Source organism: Apis cerana, linkage group LG5 (assembly GCF_029169275.1).
Source record: "Apis cerana isolate GH-2021 linkage group LG5, AcerK_1.0, whole genome shotgun sequence".
In the NCBI taxonomy this organism is placed as follows: domain Eukaryota; kingdom Metazoa; phylum Arthropoda; class Insecta; order Hymenoptera; family Apidae; genus Apis; species Apis cerana.
The window spans coordinates 3,455,340-3,466,280 of record NC_083856.1 but is presented as its reverse complement, the minus strand read 5'-3'; the positions used below and the strand labels follow the sequence as shown (position 1 = coordinate 3,466,280).

General features: G+C 46.6%; 1 protein-coding gene across 3 annotated transcripts in view; it reads right to left on the bottom strand.

Moving 5' to 3' along the window:
• LOC108001328 (homeobox protein prospero) overlaps positions 1-10,941 on the bottom strand; it is a 188,342-nt gene that overhangs the window by 35,968 nt on the left and 141,433 nt on the right. For all 3 annotated transcript variants that reach the window (XM_062075840.1, XM_062075841.1, XM_017062271.3), the window contains one exon: positions 1,895-2,039. In XM_062075840.1, the coding sequence (XP_061931824.1) occupies positions 1,895-2,039 (145 nt within the window). The remainder of the gene's footprint in view (positions 1-1,894; positions 2,040-10,941) is intronic.

Genomic DNA, 10,941 nt, shown 5'->3' with positions numbered 1-10,941 from the left:
CTGTAAATCCCATCCAACATTGTCAATTTTTTCCCGTCGATCACTTCCTATTATTTATCTGTATATATATATATGTATATATCATCGCAGATTTTTATGCGAATTACTTGTGTTCAAATATATTCGATTATGTAGATATGTACATAGAAAATGTTGTATCACAACGTGTAAAGTTAGAGAATGAAAATTCAAATTTTCGTGAGATTAAAAATTTGGCAATCAAAAACTGCACGGATAATAGAGGAAGCGATACCGTTGAAATCGCTTTTTGTTTTATGCCGATATCTTCATTCGAGGCCGAGTTATAACAATTCAAAGTTTTCCTAGTACTTAAGACGAGGCGACGAGGATAATGAATGAAACCGCGACCTACATTTTTTTCTAGGAATCGCGTACTACGTTTTTCTAGGAATCGCGTCTGGCGCTCGTCTGCCGTTTGAGATAGGTCAGCGAAACGAGGCACGAGCGAGACTTTCGAATAAGATAACAAGGACGAAGATAGTAAACGATTAAAAATTACCCTTCTCTTTATACGACGATATCTCGGGAACCGGAAGTCGTATCGGGATAATTCAAAAAGCGTTTTAAAGGGGAAGATCCTGCGCCTCCAACAATCTTTGGTCGACCGAAAGAACTCATCAACTTGGAAGTTACAGCGGTTTAAAGTTTTTCCAATTTTAATACAGTTTAATCGAATTTTACGATAAATTACACAGACAAATACGGTTATCTATGAGAAGATATCGTTTGTAACGATCCCTACTAATGATACGTCGAGGACTTTGAATCGATTTGAAAAAGTTCTTCTGATTTGAAAGTAAGTTGAATTTTTATTATCATGTACGAAAAACGTAATACACATATATATATACGTAAGAACGCGCGAATCTAATCGTTCTCTAATTATAGAACGATGCGAATAGATTACGCGCAAGCGCATAAATTAGATTCCTGTCAAGGGATCAATCGTTTAAGCTAATGAGAAAAATCTGTGAGCGCGAAAGGAAAAAAGGGAAAAGATAATTTCTCGCCGCTCATTACGGTTCACCGAAGAAGTTCACCCGCGTATCCGAAGTATTAAAGCGATGTTACGCGCGTGTATCGCTTAACGAGCGGCCGTGCCAAGAGTTACCACTTATAATTAGTACGTTTGGGTTATTAACGAACACGAGTAATTAATTACGCGTCAAGCGGGCGGCAATTGTGACCTGGGCCCGTAAGAATGGAGACTCCAGGTTTCACCAGGAGACTCGTTAAATAATATTAAATAGCTGCTTTACGTGTGCGCACCGCGCTCACGTCGCCCGCCGCCGCCGCCGCCGCTCCAAATACAATCAACGGTCGTTACGCCGTGGCGAAAGTAAATTGCGCCCCACAATGGGAAAGTAAGAGACGTACGAATGATTTGCAACACGCGCCGCTCCACGGATACGGACGCAAACCAAACTTGAATTCGTTTAAAAGCGTTCCACGAGATGAGAAAGGCGAGGTAACGGTGGCGTGGTCATGGCCGACCGCCGAATAATTGCGCCGGTCGCGCGGCTGTCTCCGACTCCCGGCCAATTTTCTCGCTCCCGTCGAAATTTCGACTCTGACAGCTCGATTCCGACGCCACGTCGCGGAAATTTGATTGGCGAATCATGGGGTGCGCAGGTGGTTGACGATCGGGATCGTTTCTTTGTTTCTTTGCGAAGTATTTAAGGAATATTTTCGTTGTTAAATTAAGAATATCTGTGGGGGGAGAGAAAATAGGTGAAAGGTTTCACGTTGAACTATTTTTCTTGAAACAATTTTGCGAGCAATTTGTTACACGTAAGATTCAAATAGAATAAGACAAATAAGTAAAGTTCAAGATGGATTGATGGATCGCGTATCTTCAAGATCTTCAATTTACCTCAATGTGGTTGTTTCTGTTGTAATGAAGGTTCAGAACTCGATAGATTTCCGAGTCACCTCCAACTCGTAGGTCATCCGCGTTCTTCACACCTTCCGAAACAGCTTGCCTCGCGTATTTCTCCATTTGGATGTAGTAGAACTCCCTGAAAAAGTGACGATAAATTAATCATCCGATCGATATTGTTATTAATTTTCGTCAATAATTTCAGAATCAATCTTGGAATTAAAAATTTGATAGGTAATAAACGATGGGCTGAAAGTTATAATTCTTTTAAATCCTTAAATTCTGTAGAAAAATTGTTGAAATCCGGGAATACTTTGTAACCAAAATATTTAGAGAATTCGCTGTCAAATTTAAAACATCGTTATCAAAAAGTTTTCATTAAAACTAGACGACAAATAATACTGACAATTTTAATATTATTTTCTGAAAAACATCATTGGACTTTATCATGCTCCTCTAACTATAACATTTACAACTTAACAATCATCGCAAAATCCAATTAACAATCATTTCTCCACTGTTATATTTAATTTTAATCCAACGAAGATACATGCTCGTAGTAATTCGCTTCGAGAAGGAGGAGATTAAAACATATTTTCTTCGAAAGTTGGCGGGCGCCATGTTGATTCTCGCGTTAGCGTAGAATGCTAATGCACTACCGATAATTAATTAAGGGGGTCGATACTGAAAGTGGTCTGACGCAGAAGCGGCGCAAAAGAAGATGAAGAAGAAAGAAGAAGGGAGAGAGAGAGAGAGAGAGTCGCAAAGAGGTGTGTACAACTCCTCGTCGGCTGGCAAGCGACGCGGTTCAAAGAGACTATTAAGAACGTGTTACACTGTATCGTCCAAGAAGACCTCGACACCCTCGCAGAGGCAACCGCCGACGTTTACAGACAAGCATGAACGAGTGCGGCCGTGTACTTACAAACGCCGCGGGATCGCGCGATACACGCGCTCGTTTTCTCTCTCCTTTTCTCGCGACCGGCAAAGGAGGAGGAGGGAAGAAGGAAAAAAAGAGAGAGAGAGAAAAAATAAAATTGCGCTCCCGACGCGAAGTTTGCCGTTTTACGTTCATTAATTAACGCAGTTAAACAAGCACAAGTCACTAATTGGCGGGTAATTTGTATAGTAATAGTGACCCAAGCTTTCGCGCGGAGAAACCGTGAAGGGGCGGCACCAAGGGGTGGCTTCGCTTCGATGGATCTCACCGAAAACTCGGGAAAGGAAACGGTTTACGACATAGAGGCCGCCACTTTGAACCAATCTTTTATGTCTCCAATCCGCCATTGATTAAGAAAATAATTATTTTTTTCAATTGAACGAGCCTCCGCGGACGGACGGAGTTTAGTTTTTTTTTATGTGACTGCCGTTTTGTTTCTCTTTTTTTTCGCGAGCGAGAAGGATGAATAAAAAGGTGTGATGGTAAGACGGTGAGTTACGCAAGCGAGGCGTCTTTGATACTTTTATTACATCGTTCTCCCCCCGAATATCTCTAAAAAAGAAGTTTGTTCAATTATTCCGAGAAAAACTAACGGTGGCAGGTGTTTGATCGAAAATGTTTCAAAGGAACGCGAGTTTTTAACCATGGACCGTTAATAAAGTAAATGTCAGGGATGATGGTATCGGAATATATATATATATATATTCGAATATAGGCGAATTTTCATTAAATTGTTGCAACAGCCTCGTTTAAAAAAATATATCGTTATTAATGATTTATCTTCCAAATTTATATCGTATTGTTATATCGTTATTGTATTTCTTTTTTCTTCCATCCACGTCCTCCTTCCACTCTACTTTCATGAAAAACAGAGCGATATCGGGAACCGTCGCGACGGATAAGAGAAAATAGAAAAAAGAGGGGGTGGGTACTGAAAAAAAAAACGCTGAAAGACGTCGATGACGAATAAGAAAGCCGGCCTCGCATTCTTCGTCGCCACGAACGAACAAGTCGAGCGAGGAAAACGCGGGAATGACTTGACGCGACGAGGTGGGGGAGGGAGAAAGAACAGGTTGCTACTTGCTCGCAATATTTTTCCATTCTTTCCTCGATCTTTCTCTCTCCGAGGGTCCCTGTCCTCCTCACCCCTTCACTGAACGTACACAGAGAACGTAAGCGAGAGATCCCGACGGTGGAAGAGTATCCTAGAGTAGCAGGCCAGGAATGGCAGCGAGAATGGCAGTCAGGTTGATCTTACACTTTGGATCCCGAGGGGATGCAAAGAAGTACGGTTGAGCGGGAAAGCAACGAGCGGGTAGTGCTACTGCGGCTTGTATAACTCGAGATCCCTGAATGCTCGACAATGCGAAGCAACCGGTTCAAACCTTCGGGTCTTGGTCTTCGCTTGGTGCCGCTGGGAGCAATTTTTAAGATTGCTTCCGCCTGGCGGGATCGTGCACGGTTCATGGAGCACAGAGGATCGACCGTTTCCATATCCGCCGTTTCTAGGAATATTCCGTTAAGCGGTGTTTTCATCCCCCATTCTCTCCCTCTCTCTCTTTCTCTCTCTCTCTCTGAAGATGCCTCGTTTCTTTCTCACTCGAGAGGTAACTAACTCATCCGAGCCGCGGTTTACAATTATTTTTGTTTGAACAACGGAAAGATTTCTTTCGCGAGATTCCACTCTACTCCTTCCTTCGCTTTTTCTTTTCCTCCATCCCTTCGATCAAGCGTTGATAACAAGCTATGCGCATTAACGACACCTCTCGATCCGATAAAGGAAGGGGTGGGGAGAGAAGGGAAGGTTTTTTTTTTTAAGTAAGCTCACCCATCGATAAGACCAGCAACGAGCCGATGACACTTCAGATAACGAACAAGATAACGCCGCGGATCGAGATCTATCGAACGCGTGCGAACGGAAGAAAACAATAGGATCCTTGGCGCGTCGCGTTCCCGACCTACTACGAGTAGGTAGCAGTCCAGAAGAAAGGGCGAGTAGCAGTAGTAGTAGTAGTATTAGTAGTAGTAGGAGAAGTCAGGTGGCGGAGACGCGAGAGAGAGCCTCTTCTCATTCGATCACTCGAGATTGGCTCTCTCGCCAATTAAGACAATTTCGCGTGCTCTTATCAGTCAGCAGTCAGTCAGAGAAGGTTGTGCACACGAGAGAGGAGAATTGAAAGAGGAGTGTGTGTCTCTGCAGAATCGCGTGTCCCGCTCCCCTTCTACACCACCGCCCCTACGCCCTCTACCTCCCTCCCTCCCCTCCTCCTCCTCCTCCTCCCTAACCCGCCTTCACTTTCTCCCTTCTCGCGGCCGCTCTCCCTTTCGCACGCCCTCACGTGTGTACGCGTCGTCCTCCTCCTTTTCCTTTCTCCTTCCCACTCGCTTTTCCCATCTCGCGGCTCCGTCACTCTATTTCAACCGTCTCCTTGAACCGACGTCACCAACACCCACCCATCGGGACCGGAGAGCCACCCCCTCCCCCTCCCCCCACGAACCTCAGGCCTCTCCGAAGTAACGTGTATGTGTCACCTGCGTCTATAATCCTTACTCAACCACCCATCAACCGCATTCAAGCTCGTCGGATCGCCGAGTATAGGTGGGATACGTACGTGCGGCAGGCAGGCAGGCAGACTGGGCTAGGTCTCGGCTCGGGATCGAGCTCGGTTTATGTACATCTACGTAATACCGCGTGGTAGATATGGTATATATATTCCGCGAAGTGCCTAATTAAAACAGACACCAGGAGACAGAGAGAAAACCAGGGAGGAGAGACGAGGCTGGCCGCATAATAGGGTGTAAGGGCGCGAGGGAGACGGCGCTAGTTCCGTAGTCGGTTTGACAAAAAAGCCCGAGTGCTAGAATTGCCACTCTTCGGCCACCAAGTGCACAGAGGAGAAGAGCAACGGTGAGCGAGAGAAGAAAGGAAAAGGAGGGAGAGGGAGGGGGTATCGCGAGGAGCGGAGCGAGAGAGAAGGAGAGCCGTGAGGATGAAGATAGTGAGAGTAAGGGCTAGGAGGGTGAGCCGCGCAGTCATTCATTATAGTATTGTATAATTAGGATAATAATAAGCTCTTCAGGGGGCTCGGGTTTTCTTGCGCCCCGCGTTGCAACGACGGGGCGACGTAGAGAGAGAAAGAGAAAGAGAGAGAGGAAAAGAGTGAGGAAAAGAGTGTGATCCTCCTGGAGGGTGCTGATTATTAGCATCTAATTACGAGAGGCTGCCTTTGCCACCGAAAAAAAAAAGAAAAATAATAAAAAGAGAGACGGGGGCAGAGGAAGGGTGGAAAGGAGGCGAAGATGCGGGGTGTCTTCGAGGAGGGAATAATTAGCTCTCGCCGCGAACGGAAATCGTTACTTCGCGTTTTTCGCGATCCTTAGCCTCGTGAGTGTATTATTCTCAAGGGAGAGTAAAAGTATCACGCTAGAAGTATACTTATTTCCCGCGATTTGTTCGTTTTTAATCAATCGTCTATCTGCAATTATAGACTCTCTAACACTCTCTCTCTCTCTCTCTCTCTCTGCTCTTTGCTCTTATTTATATATAGCGGATTTTCCTTCTCCTTTCTAGGTTCAACTTTTAATTTATCTTTTCACGGTCCCATCGATGCGATCCGTATTCATTCAGGGCCACTTTTGAATGAAACTCTCTTCGCCCTTCCAGGATTCTTCGAGTCCTCGCAGCCGATCCTTTCCATATCGAGTACACAAAGGGGAGCGGGGGTGCAGCGCGACAATCGTAAATTCGTCGATTCCTTTTTTCATCACGGTGGCGGGTATTGTGGCGAAGGTGAGGCAACAATACGAGCTTTAGAGGCGCCGCGTATTGAAGCGTTTAATGGCAATGATGGCTGTCGACGTGACGCCTCCTTCTTCATACGACGTGATCTTCATCATCAGCGGGTTGCTGTTTCGACGCGTTGCTTTTGTAAACGGATTCCACGCCGTATAGGCTGAGAGAGCACTAATTAAAAGGGGGAACATCAGCACTTGGCTGTATGTTTTTTTTCTTTTTTTTTAATTTCGCGCCGCTCTTCTCTTTGGTCGATTCGCGAAAAAACATCTCTCGATCCCAAATGTCGAAACTTTCTTTCGAAACTCAAATTTCTTTCTTCGATCTTTCTTTCCCCTTTTCGAAGAAACGCGCGCATACCACTTCTTCCTTTCTTTTCCTCTTTCTTCTTGTTCCGAATCTCGTTTCGAAACGTAAGGGCGTCGCGGTATGACTTTCTTCCCGCTTCCTCTCCTATAAAGAAAACCTATTTGCATTCTGACTTGGCAAACAGGGGTGTAGAAAACAGGGGCGTGGAAAAGCGCGCGACTCGAGAAATCGGCCGCGCGTTTCCAGACTGTAAAGTGACTCGGGGCGTAACGACGACTCGCGTCTTCTCGCCTTACACCCTTCCTCCTTTGCCCGCCTCTATTCAAAGATCTTCAATCGTGCTCCTTAAGCCAGCCAGCCGGCTCCCTTTTAACGGTTATGCCAAGTCGGTCGACCTTCGACAATGCTGAACACCTCGGCTCCCCAAGACCGGAGCTGACCCTTAAAGTCTCTCTCTCAACCCCTCGCGCGGCTTTCTTGCCAGAAACTTTCCCACGAACGACTCTCCTCTCTCTCTTTCTCTTTCTTCTTTTCTTTCTCTTTCTCGAAGGGGAGAAGACGCTTAAGAAACGGCCGACAATCCGCCAAGATTCGCAAAGTGTCGGCTGCGGGCTCGATCACCTTGGAACCTTTTTGTCCCCTCTTGTGAAACAGCTGTTCCTCGGTCGGGATCTAGCAAGCTTTTGCATCTTTTAAATCTATCCATCTTGGGGTTGAATTTCGTCATTTATCCCATTTATGGGATCGATTCGTCATTCGAGTGCCGATCATTTCGTTTGAGAGAGAGAGAAAGAGAGAGAATTTCTAACGTGAATTTTTGGAGATATTTTAGATAAAATAGAATCACGATTTTTTCGATATGATTCGTATAAAATAACATTTAACGTATTAGAAATTACGTATATTAACGTAATTAGTGCTTCGCGATAAAGCTAGCACGATAAATGGCAACGATTAAACGCTCCTTTGAATTCAACTGAAACGATTAAAATACTAGTTTCAAACATTAACTAATGCAAACAGGGTTGGGTAATAAAAATATTCCAACCGGCGAAACGCGGGCTTTTAAACATTCTGTAAACTCTGTGAAAAGAGACACACTGTTAAATAAGAGAGATTTTTTTTTAAGGTTGCTTACTCACAGCGATCTTTGGACCCCTATTCCGGGACAAACACCGGCTTTCGAGCCACAAAGACGCTGAAAATTTCGTTCACTTAATCTTTACCCTCGTGTCCCTCACTTCGCCCCAACTCCTAAACCGACTAACTAAAAAAAAAAGCCAAAGTCCACTGGCACGCTCGAGGGTTGGATTTAACCGTTGGAACACAAGAAGGAAGAAGGAGAACATTAGCCTCGCGTTTCCTTATTACCAACGGCAGCCTCCTTTCACCTTATAATTATCATCGGGCAGAAACGGGTCCGTTTATAGAATACAGCCGTGGCGTTCAGCACAATTAACAGAGAAACATCGTGGGCGACGTTGAACCCGGGGCCATTCATCCGCCATCACCGGGCGGATAAATTCACGGCGTGGCTCCGCCGCTTTGTGGCGCGCGTGGCCGATGGCGTCGCACACCACGCGGGCTTGGAAAAACCGCGTCTCGCGGACGCGAGGCGAGGAGGAGGGAAGAAGAAGCTCGCAAAGAATTCGAGAGGAACGTCGTGCTGCCACGCGCTACTTTATCCTCACGGGTAACGGGCACGAGGCGTGAAAGTGCGTATAACGAGAGAGCATTAAGCGTCTGCGCGCTCCTGTTTACGTGTTTGCGCGCGCGTTACGCCCGTGTCGCGTCGCATCGTATCGCATCGCATCGGGTCTCACGTCGTCGCGTGCAACCGAGCACACTTTCCACGGATGCGCCTCCTCTCTCCCTCTCTCTCTCTCTCTCTCCTTCTCTCTGTCTCTTTCTTGCTCTTTCCAGGCAACAGATCGCGCAGAGCGCGATGTGTGAGTGAGCGCGCGGATGTGTGCGCGGGTGGTGGTTGCGTGGTGGCTCATGAGCGCGGATGGATGGGTGAGTACACGCGTTTGCCCGTCAGGGCGTAAGCGTCCATTCAGAGGGCGCGTTCAAAAAGGTGTCGCGCAGGGTCTTGATGCTGCACCCTGTGCACCCTTCTTAATTAGTAATTAACACTTTAACGCCATCTGTACTCTAGACTTGCGGCGGCAAACGACGACGGGGCTCATCGGGTGGCTGCTTGGGCGACCTTCCTCCTCGCCGTTTCTGTCGACGACGGCGCGGCCGCGACCCCGGAAAATCATGTAATTAAAACACAAGTTAACAAGTGATTACTTCATTCTTCGTTCCGCCACGGCCGCACACCCGAGTGGAGACGCGCGGATCCGCTATTTCCGCGCCGGTTTAAGGGTGGTCGTGGTTCGTGCTCGCGCTCCGCGTCGTCGCGTCTTGTCGATCGCGAGGATGAGGTAATAATCCGGTACGGCCTTTCGGTTGGGGTGACGAGTCGTGGCGATGAAACTTTTCTCTGAAAGGGAAAAGTCCGAGGAAAGGGAATGGGGCGGGTGGACGAGTTGGATCATTTTCTCGCGGAGTTGCGCGAGAATTTAAATTGTTTCACAGGGAGAGGGAATCGTAATTGTATTAATGTTTCTTTTGTGGAAGGCAGTTCGAAAGAAACCGATAAGATTTCAAGAAAGTGAATGGATCTTAGACTTAGAACTAGACTTGTTATCCTTGTTTCAGAAAATTTTCGTTTATTAGAGTTTCAACGAAGATGACGAGTAAAGTCTTTTTATGTAAACGAGCTCTACAAAATATTTTAAATTGGAGGAAAATTTTAGCTTCTCGATATCTTCTTCTAAACCAAAATTTCTACAACCGAGATGACTAGTAAAAATTATTAACGTGCAGATAGACATTTGGCAAAAGTTACATCGTGGCAACGAAAACAGCCGTCCCCTTCTTGGTCATCCCCTCGAAAGGGGAATCGCATACGTGTGCCCCGGCTGCTAAGCCACCTTTTTTTTTTCGACGAGGAGCAAGTTTCCTAAGCTTGCGAGACAATCGTTGGGCGATCGCGCGGCAGATGTGGCCCCGACAATGAGCTCCTGGGCCCTCGCCCTTCATAAAAGAGAGAACTCAAGAGAAACGGTGGCACGAAAAGGCAGAAGGGGCGAAGGGGGGCCCCGGTTCTGAACACACGGGGGTTCTACACGACACAGGGCACAGACTTACGCGGAGAGGAAGGCTCCGCGTGCCGCACGCGCCGATCTTACAATGCACGCTCCTCGTGTGCCCCTTGCTTTTCGACTCCCCTTCCCACTTCTTTCTCTCTCTCTCTTTCTCTCTTTCTCTCTTCTTTTATTTTACATCTGGCTGAAGCCTTGAAACCCCCCTTCGGCCCCCTTCAACGCGGCTCCCCTAGCTGATCCTCGCCCTTTTTCTCCTCGATAACTCGTTTTCATTCTCTTAACGTCAAGCTTCGGGGAGCATCACCACTGTCGGCAGACAGAGAGACGGACAGACATACGGAACGAACTTGGCCTTCCGTGGCACACGCTCGGCTAATGCGAATCGTTCGAGTTGAATTTATTATGCAAAGAGCGAGGAGAGCCACCATTCATTCGAGATCGAAACTACGTTATTTGCATATTTTCTCGTATACCGAATACGAATTTCGCATATTTCCTTGCGTGTTGTATATAAAACCCTTTAAGCTCGAGAAGTAATAAAAAAAAAGAAAAAAAAAAAGAAAAAGAAAACACATGCTAGAATGTATACGTTCGATATCGAATAATTCTCTCCACGTAGTGGAGCAGATTTCGACTACGTCCTCGTGTATCGAACTGGCGCGTACACCAGGGGACAAGAAAACAATCAAACGGAACGCGTTGAACCGGCGGGAATGCGAAGCAATTGTCCGGTCTGGACCCACGCGACTCGCCTCATTCAGGAAGTTGTTCCATGGCGGCCGCAATCGCGGTTCAACAAGCAGCCGCGCACCGACCCTAAAAAACGAGCATCGAGAGACGGACC